The sequence below is a fragment of the Bombus huntii genome, chromosome 9 (assembly GCF_024542735.1).
Source record: "Bombus huntii isolate Logan2020A chromosome 9, iyBomHunt1.1, whole genome shotgun sequence".
Classification (NCBI taxonomy): domain Eukaryota; kingdom Metazoa; phylum Arthropoda; class Insecta; order Hymenoptera; family Apidae; genus Bombus; species Bombus huntii.
In genome coordinates this window covers 192,198-214,258 of record NC_066246.1, presented here as the reverse complement: position 1 = coordinate 214,258, position 22,061 = coordinate 192,198, and the positions used below count along the sequence as shown (strand labels likewise).

At 39.1% G+C, this 22,061-nt stretch overlaps 1 protein-coding gene across 3 annotated transcripts; it reads right to left on the bottom strand.

Annotated features, from left to right (window-relative positions):
* Positions 1-1,079: 1,079 nt before the first annotated feature.
* On the bottom strand, positions 1,080-20,904 carry LOC126869398 (probable G-protein coupled receptor Mth-like 3). 3 transcript variants are annotated; one of them, XM_050625873.1, is made up of 11 exons: positions 19,604-20,901; positions 17,813-19,519; positions 17,210-17,587; positions 9,302-9,584; positions 8,172-8,382; positions 6,022-6,230; positions 5,195-5,273; positions 3,141-3,313; positions 2,479-2,653; positions 1,986-2,250; positions 1,080-1,798 (listed from the first exon to the last, which is right to left on the bottom strand). In XM_050625873.1, exons 2-11 carry the CDS (start codon positions 18,143-18,145, stop codon positions 1,598-1,600), a joined length of 2,307 nt encoding a protein of 768 aa, XP_050481830.1. In that variant the 5' UTR covers positions 18,146-19,519; positions 19,604-20,901; the 3' UTR covers positions 1,080-1,597. The 3 variants fall into 3 exon arrangements, with proteins under 3 accessions (XP_050481830.1, XP_050481828.1, XP_050481831.1); XM_050625871.1 differs by having other exon boundaries at positions 17,813-20,901; XM_050625874.1 differs by lacking the exons at positions 5,195-5,273; positions 6,022-6,230 and having other exon boundaries at positions 17,813-20,904.
* Between the last annotated feature and the right edge of the window lie 1,157 nt (positions 20,905-22,061).

The following is a 22,061-nucleotide window of genomic DNA, read 5'->3' as shown; positions in this document are numbered from 1 at the left end:
GGTGGACGCAAAAAGAAGCAGGAAAATTAGAGAGGAAAAATCGGATTTTCGAGACTGGAGATCTTCGAGCCGGAAAGCGAGACGGAAGTCGATAGTGGCGCGAAAGAACGAAGGTAATAAAGAACGATCGATACCTCGTAACGTAAATAAATCCACCATGTTGTTTACTTTTTTTTTATAGAGCAAATATAGGAAAACAAGAGTACTTTTCGCTCGAATGTTTCGACTAATAAACGACTGTTTTTATCCCGTTTGAAAGTGCGACAAGAGTGGTACATACGATTGCAATTATTAATTTATTCTGCCGTAAGCTGTCCGAGCCAATTGCCTAAAAACTCGGGATACGCGTAACACGCCGAGCACTCACCAAGTACCTTTGTTAGCATAATTTTCGCAAAATAACATAAAATAGAATAACAGACTCTGTCTCGAGGCAATTTATCGCCAACTATCATGTCTCGTATCTAAAGATTGCGTTGAAAAATATTTTTCACAGCTATGGCAGGTGATTGTACGGCTTCGGATCGGTGGAGATCTGTTTTAAAAAGAACTACCGCGAAAGTGAAAGCGTACATTTGACAACTAATATTTTAATAAACGCTCTTACGCGTGAATAATCCCCGTGCGATACGTTGCAAGAGACGCCATAAACCGATATTCGCAGAAAACGTTCGAATCCAACAGGGAATGTTGCAAAGGTTCGGGCAAGTCGTGTACGATTCACAGTAATTTCCTGCGGCTGTTTCCAGTTTGTCAAATCTCGAATATAGTGCGGCGCGATTATTTTCCTTCCATGTGCATCGAATAATCGTCGCAACGTTCCCTCGACTCACGCCAGTCAAAAAAATGTCGAAAAGAGCCGTGTATCGTTCGTCCGCGTGATTCAAGGCCGGTTTTAAAACTGCCACCATTTTCACCAACGGTGCACGCCTTTTGTTCGACGATTATAAAAGAGAGTACCGCCGCCGCTCTCTGTCACTGAATCACCGGCGCCAATTCCTAAACTTTCTCGTCACCTATGTCAGTTTTATATAATATAATAAAAATTATAAGGCCGAGAATATAACGTTGCAAACATGTATATAGTATAACCTATATGTATATAGAAATAATACAATTACACACAGTTACAGTTACAGTTACAGTTACAGTTACAGTTACAGCTACACACACGGAGAAACATGAATAACGAATAACGAATAACGAATAACGAATAACGAATATCAGCAGGACATATTTAAAAATTTCGCTTCGTTAGAATTTAGGCCCGTTTTTACCTTACTATCTCCTATTTATTATTCGCTAGTATTACGTATTATCTGTCGTTGCTAAGATAGACAAGATGGATCAGACTCTAATAAAGGTTATGCTATTTTATGTGATTCGTTAAATTTAGTTGAAAATCAGCTTTATACGGTAGAAAAGCTACTAAAGCTAGAAAAAGGTAGTAGAAGTTTGTTTTGTCAGATTTATGTAAACAGCTCCGCGAACAACGAGTGATATTAATTTTTACGACTACGCGATAAATTCTTGTTCTTACAAAAAGTTGAAACAAGCTTGTTTGTGTTGAAACTTTGCCGAAACTTAACGTAGCGATCTACAAATGCTTCGCTGCAATACTTTTCGTTCCCTTTTTCGGCGGCAACGAATTTCTTTCAGTCGTTTCGCACGCCCCTACGACATTCCATTTCTCGTCGTTGGAGAAACGTTTGCTAATTACTAAAATGACAACGATAGTAAACGATAGTAAACGATAATAAACGAGACGAGAATCGTGAGAAAGGCGAAGTGACACAACCTGAAACCAAGTACGTATTTAATAAAACAAGAAACACAAGGAAGTGAGCTTTGGATCGAGCTTGAAACACGTAGTAACACGTGATTGTCTGTCGCGGACAATTTTATATTCTTTGATCAAGGTGTCAAGGTGTCAAGCTAACTCCAAAGCTGGACGTTAGCGTGCTGTTACTCGCGCTTTTTCTTACTCTGTACGGATCTTGTAGCGTCGAACTGGCTTCGCGTTTCTTCTTCGAACCGTAGCCTAGTCGTTTCTTCAATGCTTTGTGAACTCGTCGCTTCACCACGAATAAAACGAATATCAAAACACCTTGAAGACTGTTCACCACGTCCGTCACATAGAATAATTCATCCTGGTACTGGACTCCGGTGTATGTTTTCAGCAACTTAGAGACGACCTCGGCGCTCCAGGACATACCCATGACGACAAATAGCTTCACGTTCATGATGAACCTGAATTGGTAACAATATATAGCGTTACGATCGTAGCCTATAGGTAATGAATTATTAAATTAATCTCGTAACAACATCTCAATTATAAGATATTTTCCATAATTACTCGCTATCGTCGTCTTACTACTTTACTAAACAGAACTTTGACGTACAACCAGATGTTTAATCGATGCTTGCAAACTCACATAATACTAGGACAAAAGGCGTTTAAGGGACAAGTAAACTTACTTAGTTTTGTCACTGTGAAATCGTTTGCTCCTAACGTCTAAAGACGAAACTTTGCTTATCTCAGCTTTCACCTTGTTGCATTCCTTCGCCGTGAGAATAAAGAACACTATATTCGTTATCAATTGGATGGTGACTGGTGCCGTGAAGAAAATTAATTCCGCGTGTCCCATAGGTGCTGCAACAACAACGATATTTCCAGTAGTAAGTTACTAACGTCTCTTTCGATATGGCAATATAGCTAGCTGCGGCTCTACTGCAACGTACTATCGTACGTTGTCACCGAGCCGCGGCAACTCGAAATTCCAGTTGAGCCGGATAATTGGTAAATTCGATGGTATTGCCGTCATTTTGTTAACCACGGAGCTTTCGTAGAGAGATGTCAATGTTTGTGGTTGAAAAGATGCCTATACGAAACGTTTTCGTTTGAATGTTGATTTTCTAAACGCACAGAAATATAGTAACCTGAAATTATCATAAACAGCGAGCTATTTGAAACTTTTTTATCTTAATTTATCTTAGCATTGGTCGAAGCACGACGTTATCGTTCCATCCAATGTTTCAACCCAATAGAATATAACAAGCCCGATAAAAATGACGTTCGTAATTGTCACATCTTGATCCAACCTCGTCTTAAGCGTTTAAAAAGATAATCGATAACTCACAGTTGAACCAACAGCTTTCTAAACCAAATTCAGGCCTCAAATTCTCCGGCAGAATATGCATCTGGTCACTCAGGATACAGATGAACATGATGAACATCGACACGCCCCACGCATATACACCGTATAACAGGAATCTTTTGTTGTGATTTTGACTCCTGATACTGTGTACTTTCCTGGCAAAAGAGATTTTCCAATGTTTGAAGTTTCTATCTGTTTTGGTGAAATATTGCGAATAAGTGAAAGTGTTGGTAAGCGAAATTGCAAGTGATATCGCAAGGTTTTTATATACACATATATATATATATATATATATATATATATATATATATATGCTTATATAGGATAGAACGTATAATGTTATTTTATCTGTGCTATTTCGCGTGCCATTTCACGTACCATTCGAAACGAAAAATAGATATAGCGGACGTGTGTAGTACAGCGTAGAGATTATCGTCTCTAGATTTAAATAGGAATCGTGTACTACGAAATCATCATCGCCACGCGTAATCGCATAATGATTATTTTACATGCACTTCCGTGTAATATTAAACGTAAATTGCTTTGTATCTTGAAAACTAAAGCCGAGCGTCGGTTATAGCCAAGTGGCTCAGAATGGGCTGTGATCGCGCTAAAATAATCTTTCAAATATTAGCACGAAGCTATTTCCTATAATCTCTGTGTATATCGACAAAGGCTTGGGGCACGATTTCCTTTATTGCGGAAACGGCGTTATATAGAAAAATCGTTATACGATGAATTATAAATGTTCGTTAATCGAAAGAAGAAAAGAAGAACGGAGAAAAGAGAAAATGACAAGCAGGGCGACGAGGGGTAAAACGAGTTAAACGAGTTAAACAAATAATGACAAAGCGGCAGAAAGTAAGCATAGAGATATAAAGATAGAGTACGCGCGTCACATGTTACCGTGTACGTGCGAATTCGAATGGAAAATCAAGCGAAAAGAAAGGCGATTTGGGAATAGAAAGACGAGGCTGCATAGAGGCAGAGTCTTTTTCGCCCGTTGATCGGAGTTATACTCGCATATTTGCCGTACGAACGTGCAGCCCTTCTTAGACAATTCAGTCATAATGACGGGCCCCTATTCCTATTTCTATTCCTATTTCCTATTTCTTCCTATTTCTTCCTATTTCTACATCGCTTCTTCGGCACGCTCACGCACTCTATCTTCGCGTCTTCGTGAAAAATAAATGAATGTGATAGATTTATACGTGAAATAGGCCATAGTGCGAACGAGCGGCAGAGAGGCGACCAATTTTTATGTTTATCGTTTTAGTAGGTATCCAAGCGGCGGACATGTATCGGCTACGTAGTAACTAATAATTTAATAGCCGAGGAGCAGCGTAGGCCCATTTTATAACGACATGATCGTAAACATCACGGAAACAGATCTATGACGGATCAAATATAGAAAGAAGTAGCGAGTAGCGGTATGATTTAGCCGCCGCAAATGCCAATTTTCCCGCTCACCGTTGTCTGTATCGCGATCGATATAATTACGGTTTAAGCTTACCGGCAAATATCGCGCTTAGCGGAAAATATCGGCCCGACGATTATATTTATATATTTATATATGTGTATATGTATGTAACCAGGCAAAATAACAACTAGGAGACACAAACTTCTACAACGACTTAACGTCGAATGGGAAACTACATGCTAAAATCTTCGATAAACCAACATCGTACACGAAACAATTTCAAATATTGTACACCTCTATACGTTTTTCAAACGCGGAAATCAACAGATTAACCCAGAGAAAAACTGTCTTTATAAAGCTTATCATAGCGATCTATTACGCGAAAGATGCTTGAATACGCCCTTGATCGAGGGCGCTTCATATTTTCCAACTAATTTTCTTTCTACCATTTCAATTTTGATTTATAATTCACATTTATTCGATTCAGATCGAAAACCTACGCGAAAATTATAACCAAGCAGGAAGGAAGAAAGATGGAAAAGACAGGAAAGAATGTAAAAAGCTTGAGCAACGGGTCCGAAGAAGATAACTTAAACGACTAGTAGTAACGTCTTACCCGAATGTCTGCCATATATCGAAGCACATGACGTTCAACCAGGAAAACGCCGACATCATGGAGAAGAACATGATGTATCCTAAATACGAAGACAAACGCTGATAAATAAAGCGGTTGTAGAACATACGCTTGTAATTTCTTGACAATCTTTATGCCATAATTTTCAACATCTTTTTGCATAATTTTAATATGTACAGAGTATGAAAAAAAGAGAGTCTGTACTGATCCTGTAAGAGAATCCTGTACTGATCAGCGCGAGGCTGATCGGTGAAGGTTTGTAAAAAAAAAAAAGTCAGTGCAAAATTAACCTTTTAACCTTGACATTCAAGACGAAATCTTTTTGTATCGCGTCGTATGCTACTCGTCGTGAGCCGAATCTAAAGCCAATCGAAAGGGGGCCACGGGATGCAACTCGACCCTTTTCCTCGAAAAGAATGTTCAACTTCCGACAATTCTTGAACGGCTTTATTCGCAATGTGTTTACATCTACAGGTACAAAAGCGCGATACGTTCGTGATAGCGCGAAATGCATTAACGATAATTTTTGGTCGAGATACGAAAATAGCGAAGAAAGTTTCGCGCGTATCGAGGCACTGTGGTTTCGCTCTATTTCTGAAATTATTTATCGTATTACGTAAATTTAGGGCTCGAAGCCCTCAACGGATCGTTTGGATAATTTTACGTGAAAAAATTTGAATTTTACTATTTGCTAAAACTTTCCACGCGCAGTTCTAGACCTTAAACGATTTATATCCGATAATTTGGATATTTCGTACGTGTTGTTTTACTTTTATTTCGAAAACTGTACAAAAAATAAACAGCATTACCTACTATACCGCACGGTGTAACACTGTCATTTTCCACTGTTATCCAAGGTATTACAGTCAAGCAAAGGTAACCTACCAAAAGGCTCGCGATATGGCACATCAGAGTTTTACCATGCAGATTCTGAAGCACCGGTAGGGAAAGGTAGACGATCAGTGTCAAAAATAAAAAGATACAGCTAGTTCCCATTAGAATAGAGGAAATTATCAATCTGAAAAGAAAGAATAGAAACGATTATTACGATACTAAGCGATCAAAAACGGATATAATTTTATATTTTTATTTCACTTTCATCTAATTCTATCTAACTCTATCTAATTCTATCTATCTCTGTCATAGGTATGGTATATCACGTTTATTTAAGGATAGTTCCAGTATGAATCTCGTTTATGGAAAAATACTTACGCCTGTAAAAACCAATGCAAACTGATATTTTTTACTTTGTCGACGTTTATACTATACTCGTAGGTGAAAATGTCGTTTCGTCGCAAGAGTAAAAAAAAAAGAAAAAAGGAAAAAGATCAAGACTTTTGCTATAACCGCGCTTCATAGGGAAAATTAGCACGCTCTGAATAATTGTGTCCAAAAAGCGCAAAAAATCCAACAAGTTGGCTTCCAAAACGGTATCGCTCGTCTATCGACTCGACATATGTATGTACATATTTGTATAACACCCGGTGCTTTTTTTACTTTTTTTAACGACACAAAGAGTCGCGTTAAAATTATACGGTGCATAGTAAAACGAAAGGATCGAGCCTACAAAGCGGACTGACGATATTAAACGACGATATTAAATGTGAAATACAATGGAAACGCATCGTATAAATATTCGGCGGTTTCAAACGATCGAATAACGAAATGAAAACTTACGCCACTGAAAACGTAAGCTGGGTATACGTATGTGTATATGCGATGAATTTATTTAAAAACCGAATTTACGTCGATAATTTACGTACTTACGTACACACAAAGCGAAATACGATCGTAGATGTCAAGTGACTACATACTTTTAAACGGCAATGTGTTACTTCTATACATACGTACGTACGTATATCGTGTACGTTGATATTATATATACCGTATAATATAAGTATAAAAATATACTGCAACAAGTATATAGAATTCTATTTCTATTTGAATAATAATGAAAATTAATTTCTCCAGAAACGTGTTGCGCCACGCGCAACGACCAATAATACCGTGCTAATACAGTTATTTTAGCAGATTTAACGGATAGTTGTGTTATTAAAGGATCTCCAATGGTTAAGGCTTTACTGGAACATCATCGATAGATGATCGAGACAGTGCACCAATAAATGATGGTAAACAGCGGAAGAATACAAGAAACAGATATGTACAGGCATATGTATATTATAGCGGAAGAAGCGAATGAACAAACACGAATGTATAGCCACTTCGTTGCGACTCGTGTGACGACCGGTGAATGGCCGCCGTTCTTCTATTCATCAGGCAAATGGACTTGTAGCATTGTTATTTATTCTTCTGCATCAAGATATATGTACGAGCGTATACATTGTCACAGCATCACTGGCAAACAACCTGGCTATCTGGCATTGATGCAGCGCAGACACAATACGCGCTGCCGCGAAAGATGTGGAATTCCGGTTTCAACGGCTGACCAGCATCCCTCTCGAGAGCAGTCCAATCTTTTATATCGTCAGTTTCTCGAATAATACACGACGACGTCGATGACAAGACTTTGAACATTGCGCGCCTATATATACAGTCACTCGCCTAACACTCGCCAAACGCCCCTTTTAAAACGGATCGACTTTCTTCAAATTCGACCAACCGACTCGAGTTTTTCGAAAAAACTGCAAAGACGTGGTTTACGCGAATGAAATGAAATAAGATTAGACGGACTACGTGTAAAAAAGACTTTGAAGAAATTCCAATTGGTAGGGGACGGCGAAGAAGTGAATGGAAATTTAAACAACATACTTCGTATGATTTATGTGAGTCGTACGATACGTAGATGCGGAATTTGATGGAAATCGGTTGATGCGGAAATAGACAAGCGACAGGCATCGAAATCAGGCATCGAAATATCGGGAATATTAATAAACCAAGACCATAAAACGGAAAATATTTTCTTTATTATTCGAGTCTAGTAGAAAGTAAAGTCCCTCACCTGGCTGCATCGTCGCCATCGTTCAAGAAGCAGATAAAAGCTAATAAACCGTCGGTGTTGTCGGTAACCAGACTGTCCACGCAGTACATGTCTGGTGGTAACCAGATTGACGGAGTGAGTTTGAGGAATCCGTTTGGTGTTAAACCGTATGTACCGTTCATGTTTTCTTCGTAAAAGTTAGAACAATCGAGTCCAACCCGCACACCGTATTCTGAGGGATAAGAAATGCAAGTTTAAACAATGCAAGAGAATAACAGAGGAAACGGAGAATTAGTTTTCTACACAGATCGTTACGTTTAGTATTAATTTAATATACGTTAGTACCAATTCGTTAATACGTTGGTTATTCTTTCCGACGATATACATAAGTAAGATTAGTTGGTTCGGGACAAGCTACTTTCGTCACCTTTCTCTCGCAAGACGTATTTCTTAGATGAGAGATATTTTCCCCGATTTCGTCCAACTTGTTCTATAAAAGAGACAAAAAAGACACAAGCGCAACAATACTATTTTACGTCTTCTCTCGTCTTTCCTCCTCTTTCCTCCTCTTTCCTCCTCTTTCCTACTCTTTCCTCCTCTTTCGTGCGACAAGTTTTACAAAATTAACATTCATACAAAATGATATCATTTCTATGCAATACAACCGTGTAAAACATCTTTTTATACGTAGAGAAGAGTAATTCGCATCGATCGGTGTATAAGAAAATATATACAGAGCCTTATTGAGATAAGAAAATATATACATAATAAGCTAGGAAACAGAAAAAAATTATCTCAAGGAGAGAAGATCACGATAGAATGGCAATGTTCGTCGTTTCGAACCAATCGATTTTATTCCGATAGAATCTTTTGTACCGATGTGTAAGTAACTAATTGCAAAATAATAATAACTTTATATATATAACTTGATGTGTTTCGGATGCTGCATCCTCTGTGATTTCGAACGACTCGTTCGAGAAAATATTACTACGTTCGCGTTATATACCCATATTACTACATGGATCTATATTATCACGTATTACCATACTATATTCTGTTCTTTTAAAAATGTCACCACCTTTCTGCAATCGACGCTACGCAAACGTAACTTAACTTAACAGCCATCGATCGTGCAACATCGCGATACAGACCTGTCATATCCCAAGTTCCTCCGGTAATATTCGAGATTTCCTCGTAGAAATTTTTCTCCGACTTGGCAATGTGCGGGCAAATGTAACTGCCGCCATCGTCCGCATCCGTCGGACAACATTTTTGTATACATCGGTGGTCCCGACAGTATTCTACCTCCTTACACACACGGACTACGAACCGGCGTTTCGATCGCAAGTGCGGCATCAATTCCAGACAGGAGTTTCGTTCGGTGATGGAGAAACTCTCCACCGTGGATTCGTTTGTCCCTGTCGCCAGTGTCACCTAGAAAATTACACGGGACCACTTTACGTAATGCTAAACGAGAGGCGACTGATTCGTACGAGATTCAAAGATTCAAAATTTCGACTGTTTTCACGTTCACGCGAAGAAACCCGGATACTGTGAATTGCTCGAAAGTCTTTGCAAGTTCCTCCCGGCACAATCGGACGCGTTTCCAAGGTATTCGCGAGAAAACGCGTAAAAATTCGTCCCTGGCACGCGACGGATCAAATATCACGGATAGATTAAAGCGGAAGAACGTAAACGTAAGTCGCGATAAGACGCGACGTAAGTCGTAAGCGAAAGCAGGAGACGAGAATCGACCAGAACTTTAGCGATTCTTGTAACGTTCTTGTAACAATTGAAAAGTTTCATTTGATCGTCTCGCGTGCGAGATTCTCCGTCTAAGATATCGTTGATATTCGCTATATCGAATTAACAGTGTACCTCAACGATACAACATATTCATTCCTATCAATACAACGATATTATCGAATCAACAATGTTACATTTAATATTCATTTACGCGACAAAATGTTGTCTTCGTTATCTCAGATCGTTCGAAGAAAATACGATACGCGTAGTTTGTTTTCAACAGAGGTGTTTATATTTTTCTACTAATGAAATAATCTGTCGGTATAAAGTTTCTCTTAATTTAACTCTTCTTACAATACAACGAACGATATTACGCCAATATGATATGGCGTATAACCATTTTCAAATTTTTATAATTCGCAATAACCATGCATAAGAAGTATTTGTCGCATAATACGTTTCGGTGAAGCAAGATCTGACTTGTCTATATGAATTTCTAGAAATGGTTAAACTCCAACGCGTTTATGAAAATTATGATTACGTAATTGGAATTTGTTAATTATTGCCAAGATATTAGTAGATTGATTCTCTACAGGCAACAACAGTGTTTCCACGTTTCACATTCATCGCAATCTCTCGTTTCTATTATTTCGAATAACGGTTCAGACGCGTTAACGAAAATTTCTACAACAAGTTGCTTCCACTTTTATCTACGAATCGATACATATTAAAATCGTTTCATTTCTAGTCGATAATACATAATACATCAGCATAGTGTAATTAGTGTACTGGTGTATTTCAAGAGAAAGCAGTACTGTTTATTTAACCAGACATATTTACTACTGTAATTCTGTGAATCTTTATCGCAAACAATTGATCGCGTTAACTGCAAAATTAGAAAAAATGTCTAACAACAGCATTCTATGAGAAACGAGTCTTGTTCTGTCACGGTAATGCCGCGTTACGATCTTTTATGCCAAAAAAAAAGTGTATTATTATCGTAATCCATCATCGATGTTTCCGATGCCTGTTTAATTTTCTTAAATGGAAAGCATTTAGAGGTAAAAGCAAAATTGAAACTATCGAGCAGCGGCTACAACGGCCGGGCGCACTATGCATGCAAGGACACACTCGATTGCAACTAGACAGTTCCGTTCTATCTGATACCGTCCGCAATGCGGTCCTTGGTTTCATCGGCGGCGCATCGCTGCTACGCCATTGCACACCGGCGTGCCGCCGCCGTCGCCGCCGCCGTCGCCGCCGCCGCCACTACAGCTGCTATGTCGCTACCGCTACCGCCACCACGCCCCGTAGATTTATTTACCGCGTTCGCATTCTTTCCTATCCGGTCGGGATAAAGGCTCTGACCATCTGAAACTACATTTACTACGTCGTGTTGCGCCACGCTACACTATGGTAAACAATATTTATCGCCGGATGACCGGGAAAAAATCGTAGCTCGAAACGTCGCTATAGATGTCGCTGCTATCGTCGGCGAGTATCGTCCAAGAATTGATCGTAAGGGTACGGATCGTTAAGTAAGGATGTTGTATTTGCATTCGTACGAACGATGCACGAGCAATTACATGTGAAATGACGGACGAGGAGGGTGTTTGGAAACATACTCGTTGAAAAATCTTAGGAACCATCTTTACCATAACAACGATAATTGTCTGGAAAATTTTGTTGAATTTCCAATGTGCCGTAGAAGCGAGCATCCTGAGTAACGGATCTACAATTTCTGACAAAAAGAAAATTCTACTTGTTACTATGTGTATTAGCATAGGATTGCGATCCTAATAGCGGCAAGGTAGTAGTGGTAAAGATTTGTTTAACGGATGTGTTAACTTTAATTTCGTATAACTGTAGTTTCGGTTATCATATAAAAAGAATGGAAACAGAAACGCACATGTTACAGATAGAAAACATCCTAAATCCATCTGCAGCGTACAAATTCCTTGAAAAACACGTAGGAAACAAAAACACTTTTATTCTAAACATTTATAGAGAGAAAGAGAGAGAGAGAGAGAGAGAGAGAGAGGGAGAGAGCCGCGATTGTTGGTGATACGAGGTCCGACAGAAAAAGACGAGAATGACCTTACACAGCTTGGAAACCGAGAGTGGTAGGGTAGAGATAAAAAAACAAACAGCTATAAAAGATGTTTCGACTACCGATAATGTGAGAAAATTCAGCTCGATCGTATCAGTCGGTACAACTTGACGCATCTTCAAATATAACCGTGTTTTTACGCTCGGTCAAAAAATGTCGGATTGCAAAAGTTAACAACCAAGCCACTGCTCACCCACGACGCGATGTCCGCCAAACAAATTATTCACTTTTAACAAAAACAACACCGTGCTCGAGTACCCATCCTACGCGCGAGATCTCGCCTCTTGCGATTTCTACCTCTTCTCCAAGATCAAAAGGCGATGCTTAAAGAAAGCCATCTTTCTGTCGGTAAACAGTGTAAAAATAAAAATTTGAGTCTAGTTACGTGAGACCTAACGATCGAGTCAACGATCCTTCGCAACGCCGTTGAACGTGCCTACTCGCACGATACGACTTTATCGCTCGAGTCGTGTCGACTTTTGTCGATCAAAATTACGAAGCTGGTAAATTACGAGGAAAAAGGAAAGCCTCGATAGAACGGAAAATCTTGCCAACCCAATGGCTGTCCGATTTCACGCGCGTCAGATTCGTCTGTATTTTCTTCGCCCTTCTAACACCTTCCACCAGGCTTGCCAATCTCCCAGTGACTCCTCGATTTCGCATCGAATTCGTTTGCGTCACCTTTCTCCCAGAAACTCGCCGCCAATTTCGCATCGCATTTCAATCTCCCGCGGCTCGCTCATCTCGCGCCAGGTTCGCCCGCGAGTGACTCCGTCCTACAGGCTCGCGGATTACGCACCAAGTAGGTCCTCGAAAACGAGATAATTCTCTCGCATAGTAAGTTTCGTTGCAAGATTAACGCGATTAAACCAATCGTATTGTTTGTCAACCAAAGTATCGCAATAGCGTTCCCATGCGGAATAAAAAGAAAGTAGAATTTACATCGGCGAAAGCTATGGCTCGGATTTTCAAATTCAAAAACATCGAAAACGCGAAACACTTTTATCCGTACAAATATTTTTCTATAGGTTTCTTTACCGCGATTGAACCGAGTGGGGAAAAAATGCTAGCTAAATAAAAAATTTCATAATACAAACTTCTCCGGCCGTCGTTTATCCGTCGTTTATCCGTCGTTTATCCGCTATTTATACACAGTGCACGCGACATAAGCGTCTCATGACAAACACAAAATGCAAAAATCACGGTGCATTCTGTCGCAACGCTTCGTTCGATCCGGCTGGGCCACTGAAATTATTCTTTTAAAAAATCGGACAGTCAAATACTCTTTCAAATATTCTTTTAAAAACAAGGGTAGTAAATATCGGCCGTGTATCTGTAAATCTAGCGCGATGTCGCGTCTATTTTCGACGACACAAAGGGTAAAAGATGCCTAAGGGTATCGTGCCCTCAGAGGTGGAAATATCGGGAGGGAAAATGTAACTTGATTTTGTCGTTTCATTTCGTTTCTTTTCGTTTCGTTTCGTTTCGTTTCGTTTCGTTTCGTTTTGTCACGGTCGACGTACGAATTAAAGGGGACCGACAGAATGTCTTCTTATCAAATTCGTTACTCGTCGTGGAAGTTTAAAGTTATAGAACACGAACCATAAAGTTCAAATATCAAATCCTGCACCTAGTCGCTTCCGCTTCTGGATATCGAGCAAAGGTTATCGAAGCATATACTGCAAAATAGCTGAGCAAGCATCGCGTCCTATAGTTAGGAATGAAAAATAAAATTTACTCGTATAAAATGTCGTACAAAATCCGTTGGAACAAGTTTCCGACCTTCTCGATAAAATAAGATGGTCGTTGGAGGAATTCCGAAAAATTGCTTCGACATTGCTTCAACGATATTTCGATCTGATAATCTGTTTTAAAGAAAACCTCAAAAAAGTTATCTTATACTATAAAAATTACTATGTTAAACGACGATTCTTGTCTAACGATAAAATAAATAATAATTATTTATTCTTCTTCTTCTTCTTTCTTCTTTTTTTCTTTTTCCACCTACTGCAAACTCGTCTCGAGGCACACCTCAACATACGTTAATAACCTTCTCTATATTACCTTTATTATTTCATAAGCTTCTGCCTCTTTAGTTTGTTTATATATACATAATTATATATACGTAATTTACCTACACGTACGTATGCAGTGAAAGTATGTGTTAAAAATAAAATTCGATTGCGTAATATACATTACCCGACGTACCTATGTATATGACATAAAGAAGATAAACGCGGTAAACGTTAATGAATGCATAAAATATTATTAATATGAGTGAGAAAAGCGGGTGTAGCAGGAATACATGCACATTTGTAGTTTTAAAGTACCTACGAGACAACATAAGGATGCTATTCAAAGTTGAATAGTTGATCTTTTTAATATCCGTAAAAGATCATAAACAACACGAGGTGTACGAACGTAATATCCGTGTCGCGATGTTTTTCGCTTTAAGAGGAAACCAATTAAACGAAAACAGCCATTAAAAGTCCATTATACTCTAAGGACAAAGCAAATTAAAAATCCATTACGATCTAATACCACGCAATAATTAAGTAGAATCTCCAATTCACAAAAGAGAAGACTCGTGAACCATCTATCGCGCTATCCATTAAAATTCAATTTAAAACAAAAGACGCGTCAGATACGTAGAATATGGACTACTTAGTAATATCGTAACATTGCGTATTACACTTTTCGTTGCTATACGACGGATAACGTAATTACGGCAAGTATACAATAGGCAGTCTGCTACGGCACGGCGTAAAAGGCTGAAACACGAAGGATAAGAGGATCGTATTGGAAGGCACAGTAATGCACAATCGACAGAAGGTCGTTCCCCGTACGAAAATATACTACATTTAATATATAAATAAAGTAGCCTTTTTAATGTGTTGTTTTAATGCTCGTTGTCAACAACGAGCTCGGGATACGCATTAGGTATTAGACAGATTTTAAAATTCAACTTTCCTCGTGACAAGACTTAAGACGAAAGAATGCTACATTTTCAACGTTCACGCGTAAAACGACCTGTCGATTATCTCGCCTGTCCAACTGCGAATTTGGCAAATTAACGCGTACTGAACAAATTTTCAAACCGAATTTTCTCGAAAACTAGGCTTATATTTTGAAGCGAATCTCCCCGACTTTGCTCGTATTTGCTTGTATTTTTACTCTTTCCACGGTTTCACCGATATTTTACTTTATTATAGTACTACAATCTACTTTTTATACTTTATAACACGAACAAACGGTGCTGCTGGATATGCTGATGAATATACGTCAAAAGAAAAAAGAATACAGAAGAATAATATAACTTACGCTATCCTATTTAACAGGAAAATTTATACATTTCCATTCGCGTTAGAATAGAATACTAGAATTTCTTTTTCTCTTTCCCTTCTCTTCTTTCCTTTTTTTTTTCTTTTTTTCTTGGATTAGAAATATTTGTTTCCCCTGTTATTGTAAACAATTTACTATACTAATTATAATATTATACGCTAAAATACGTAATATCTTAATTTTAATAATTATTACCGCACCACGTGTAGTCTCTCGGATTGCTTATTAATTTTATTCTTTAAGTCATTACGTTATAAAAATTAACCTAATTTGTATGTCTAAATCTATTTTGTTTAATCGCGTATATAGATATTTCTTTTTCTTTCCTTTTCTTTTTCCGGAACTTCTCGAACCCTCGATCAGATTGTCGTAAAGAAATAAAAATTCGTACTCTCTGCGAGTAAGGAGAAATCTTTCATCGAACAGCTAATAACACGTTCGCGTTTCAAGATATATTTGAAATACTCGATAATTAGGGAACAGACAATTTTTCGAAAAAGAAACAATCTGTTGTAGAAAAGAAAGGAAAATACACCAAATACAGATTGTAACTATATATAAGTGGAGAACAGTAAAAGAAAGAAAACAGAAAGCAAGATAAAAGTGTTGCATGGAAATAAGAGCTTTAATAATATTCCGTTTATCCGTTCGAAACCGCGTCTGCTGAATACGGTGAGAAAAAATTCGACGGAACAACGAGCCTAGAGAAAGGGACAATGACGAAACCGTTGATGCCTGGCCGCTGCTGCAACCTGGAACGAATTAACGCTTGCGTCGTGTCCCAACTTTGTTTGTTATAATTTAAGGCGTACGCTTCTTTATGCGTGACTTCATCGTTCGCGTAACTAAAGCCGGAAATTTCCTACCTCTTTGTTAGATAAACGCTTCGACAAATTCAAATCGTGTGGGTGCCTTGATACAGTGAAATTTAACCACCTACTTTTATTCACGCTCTATCATACTCTTTCGAATATTCACTTCTGATCTATGTCTCATGAGGTAAGACAACAATTTCTTTAGTCGAAAGCTAAGAACCGTATCAATTTGCTCCGGCTTTCCTCTGCTTCTTCACTATTTTCCTAATGCCACGTATACGTATCTCTTTTATGAATATCGAATAGTTTCAAGTATATACAAATCTATTATATTTAACTGAATATTACACTTTTTACTATATATGTGTGTGTGTGTGTGTGTGTGTGTGTGTGTGTGTGTGTGTGTGTGTGTGTATATATATATATACGCAGAAGTATACAGCAGCGCTGAAACGTTTGTGGAAATATATTATCTGAAGCAGAGAACGAGCAGGAATATCGAGATTGGCGTGCCCCTAACGATATGCTGATAACGATATCTTTGTAAATGGTATAGAATTCAAATAAATGCAACAAAGAGAGTACAGTTGAGCAAGAAGATGCGTCACGTAAGTAAATGAACGCTTGGAAAAATATACATATAGTTGGCTATCCTTGAAATTTGTTTCTCCTCGTGTAACAAAATGGTTTTTCCCCCAAATTCCAAGATCCTTCGACCAACTCATTTATCTTCGTTGTTACAGATATTGTGGCTCCGAAAAAAAAAAATGTTTGAATTTAACGATCCAGATGGTATAAATTACTACATTGTTATATTTTACGGTATAACTTCGAAAAATTGGGGCAAGGTGGGCAAGTTTTCTTTTCTTTTCTTTCCTTTTCCTGTATTTTCTTCGTTCGTTCTAGAAACTCGATTGAAAACTAAATGATTAGGAAACAATTAGTTACATATATAACGAATAGATTGGAGATTGGAGATTAGAGATTGGAGATTGAAAAATGGAGAATCTGGCGTGGCGCGAATTCGCGTTCGAGGATCCACTCACCTGTAAAGTTCCATTGATGATGTCTGCTGAATCGATCTCGTGCGTAAAGATCGCGCCTGATGAACATTTGGGCATGCCTGTATGAAGCAGGAATAACTCCACGTTCGGAAAATGCTCGTTTTCCCGTAAGTAATCAGTGAGTAACGGCAAGAAATGGTTCGTTTTCGAGTAATAACGATCGAATTCACAGCCTCCCGTTACTACGTTAAAAACTGTATTATTCGAGCAACATTTTCTGACGTTTAAAAATTCCGATAACGATGGTGCTTTTGGGAATGGACGTGTTCGATCCTTGTCTTCGTTCGATTTACAGTGCACGAGCGTCGGAACAACGACCCGAGTGATATCGTTGTACAGAATATCGATACAGTACGGACTCTGTAAATACGAAAAAGTTTAAACTTTCATCGACAACTTAGTTGCTGCGTCATCCTGCGGTCACTTTTCATGCTTATTATCGTAATATTTTCCCTTATCGTTGTTGTATCATAAATGTTTCGTCTAAGAAAAGTGGTAGCAAGATCTGCATCGATTCTTTATATAGCACGATTTGCAACATGTATTGACAAACATAAAGTAAAACAAGCAACCGCTATCGCGTACCTGTAAAATATCAGCCGAGTTGATTTCATCAAGAGACAGAGTGGTAATGTATTCAGGCTTCTGGCAAATGGGAAGTTGGCCGTAAGTTACGTTCTTGTTAGTAGGATCACTGGCAACGATTTGCGGAGCACGTGGCGACGCAACGCAATCCACTTTCGACATCCCTGAGAAAACTTCTCCAAATGGGCAACATTTGTTGAAGGAACAAGCGACGCCGGCTGACAGAGACAACAACCACAAAAGAAGAAAATTTCTCGTTAGCGTCGGACACGAACAGCACTTTGAATATCTCGAAACTGATCGCTGCATAATTTCACCGATTTCACCCAACATCGTTCCGTTGAAAATCCCACTCAACTGCTGCTTTTTCCGATTAAAGATGAGACGTTGGTACCTTACTAAATTAGATATTCGATATTTCAATTAACTAGATGTTCGACTTGAACGTTGAACGAAGTATTAAATATTAAGCTTGTACGAAGCCTAGTAACGAATATTTCCCGTTGTTTGCCGTTATTTGCCGTTAATTGCCGTTAATTGCTGTTAAGCCAATCAAACTCGTTGATCAATTAAAAAGGAAAGGATCTAAATCGCGAACCCAAGTATCGACAAGCGTCAAAATGACCGTTGCTCGTCCACACAACTTCCAACAAACTCTGAAAAGCACGGAGCTCGACGATTCTGCTGCTATGTATACTTGGAGACCTTGACTCGAGTAAGTCTCATCCTCGGTCGGATTTTCCAAGAACCCACACGACTTCTGGCCGTTATACGTGGAATTATTTGACCAAATACACTCTACTTTCTCCACCGTTATTCCTTTGTTTCTCTATTTATTTGCTTTTCTTCCTTTACTATTTTATTTATTTCTCTATTCATTATATTATTCTCTATATGTATCGCTTTATCGCGTAAATTCACCGTGGTGGTAAATAATAATGAAACGGTCCGATGCTAACGTTAAACGACACGAAGAAAACAGTAAGGTACAAGTGGAAATGATAAACGTACAAACGAGAACCGCCTTTTCACGAGAATCGTTTGTCGAATCGGCAATCTTCGTTCGTTAATGAGACGTCGTTGTGTTATAAACTTTTAATGCGTGTGTTGGAATTTGCGCGGTCGGTACACATCGTTACTCGTCGTTACTCGTCGTTACTCGTCGTTACTCGTCGTTACTCGTCGTTACTCGTCGTCGATCTTCGTAAAATTCAATTCGTACAATTCGTGTAAGCCGTCTCCGATCGATTAAATTGTCGCGTCCATCGCATAATGCAACGTGTTGCACGCACCTAACTGCATTCGGATAATCTTCAATTACAAGGTAGCTCTATTCTTCCAAATCAGATAGAGCAGCAGCGTCAGTTTAAGGACAACTTGAATTTTAATCTCAAATTTTTCTCGTTGATCAAAATCTTCTCGTGATTCCGTCACATGCCAGCGGATAACCTATCGGCGCAGGTGCAGCAAACTAATCTCTCTGCTAATCTCTCACCTTCCCAAGTATCGCGATTGATTTTACAGTTCCATTCCTACTGCGTATTTTACATATTTCCTTTCGATTCGAAGCTTCGAGTTTTTTCCTTGCTGTTCCTCGTTCTTCCTCGTTGTTTCTTGCTCCGAGATGTTTCCAATTTATCTTTTATTCGCGGTGTTAGGAAAGCAAATTTCGCTTATTTTTCATTGATATTTTTATACCAGAGCCTTCTATAAAACGCCTATATTTTCTATCTTTTCATCTTTTTATCTTCCTCTATATCACATTATCAATTACGAATTATTTTTACATACCTGTCCGTTTCTCGAATTTACATAAGAGAAAGCCCATCTATTTAATTCGCTGTTCCTCCCCTTTCTCAACGATAAATTTCAACGATAACACACACGCACGCACGCACGCACGCGCACGCACACACACACACACACACACACACACACACACAATTGCGATATTATCATATACGATATTACCGAAAGACGCAAGTTAATTATTTCATCAGAAATTCGTACTTAACTCACAAACGCACCTAGATCGTTCAAATTTCGTTCGTTTTATCTTTCTCGGTCGTGTTACTATTCCGCTGCTTCTTCTTTTCCCATTTTTCTCTATTACGCGAAGATTACGCGACGATTACGCGACGATTACACGACGAGCCTCGCAATCTCCGCCAACTTTTGCTCCAATCTTTTACAACTTCTCACTCTTCTTCGCGTCACACTTTCTTTTTCCTGAATTTGAATTATTCCAGCAGCGTTTTTAATTCTCGGACACGAACCTATCGTGCCCCTTCGCCTTACGGTTCGTAATTATTTCAACGACGCCTTGCTTCTTTCTTTCTTCCACCATTTCGATATTCCCAAGTGCACTAGTACCTTGTACAAGACACCTTTTTTCGAATCTCACTTTTTGGTTTCCCTTTTTTACAGTTTTCTTCTTTTTCTTTCTTTTTTTCTTTTTTTTTCACGCGACTAATCGATCCACAAATAGATCACCGCCGTCTCCTCGTTACCTCCTTCTTCCTGTCTTCTCGTCCACCCAATTCACAATGTTCATCGAATTGCAATAAAGAAATTACTCCGTCTAACCTAATCCTTTTATATTCTAGTTTCGTCCTACAATTTCCACCCCTCGACATTCGAAACGATTTACCGTGATTTATCGCGCGAGTTATCCTAAAATTAGATAGAGAGAATCATACGTGTCACGCCGAATAAGCAAATCTTTGTATCGACAAAGCTATTCGATAAACGATTATTCGAGCATTTATTTTTGATGGATAAATCCTACGATCGTCACTGCCGATTTCCTTACCCCCTTATCGTTTATCCGCGGCCAAGCTGGTTCAGATTCCCGAATTCCCGCATTCCTGCATTCCCCCATTCTCACATTCCCGCCAACGTACCGCCGCGTATTCGACAACGGCGCGATGCGTCCATATGACACGACACGGTGAATACGCACGTAGAAACGCGACTGTACGTTCGCACCAACCGACAGCGGAGATGAGAGAGAAATTCGACTAGACTTGCCGCTGAGTACAACAACAACAAGACCATACACGACGCGCCTCTTTTCGCCCAGTCTCTCTCCCCTCCCCACCCTTCCCACGAATCCCCTCCTCAACGTTCTTTTTTCTTCCTTCTTCTTGGTCTTCGATGTTCTTAACGTGATCCGTTTAATTCGATCGCGATCGATCGACCGGATCAAAGTAATTAGTCTCGACTCGCGTTCTCTACTCTGGTTTTTTGGAAACACGAGGTGTAATACGAGGTCGGTCGTTAAACTCTTTCACGATCGAGAAAATGATATTCGTAATTGAGTTATCCAGCCTATTCGTACGCTAGATTTTACAATATTACAATCCGAATATCTTCTAAACTAATCGTTTTCACGCACAAATACCTCTATCTTTCGAATGTACGAACAATTCTACTTTCGAGACAGCCACGCACCTAAGTATATACATATTCGCTTACCACATAATGTACCGATCGAATCCGTTTAATTTTGCTTTATGTAAGATTTGCTTTATACGAGAAACACTTTGTACGTCACTTGGTTAGATCGCCCATACGTAATGGACGTATTTTTCGCTCATTAGTATCGATACTGCTACAGCAGCAGTAGAAGCAGTGATTTACGATCAGACTGCGAGGTAAAGTGATCGTTCAACGAAGAAAGATATTGTTTGACGCGCTGTACATACGTACGTATATATCACCTCTGGTTATATTTTTCAATTGAAATAATTATTGTCAGATTCCGTTCGGTTCAAACAAATAATCGTGCCATTCCACCGATAAGGTGAACCTGTCAGGGAACTAGGTTCTCGCTAATTTCGACCATCTCCGAATACGTGGTCGGGGTCATGATTCCGAATAACATTTTCCATCGGTCTGTCCCAAGTTGCGAAAAATCTAGTTTCCGAGATACTCGCGAAAGATAGCAGTATCGTGCGTGCGTAACGTACGCGTCGTACTGAGCACGCCATAGAATCTGATCGATGATACACCTGTATACAGTACACGCGACAAGCATCGTAATACCTAGAAACGTCCGCTGTAAGAACGGCACTCGCATATATAAAAAGTACAGGGCGAAAAATACGGATGAAAGTTTACTTTCGTGACTCGAGAGAATCGATCGAGAGAGAATCCGTGACAGCAACAAAGTGGAGCGACAGTACGCGACGAACGAGCACGAGAAGAGGTTGACAAAATCTTCCGTGTCGTTATCGCTTTTCGATAT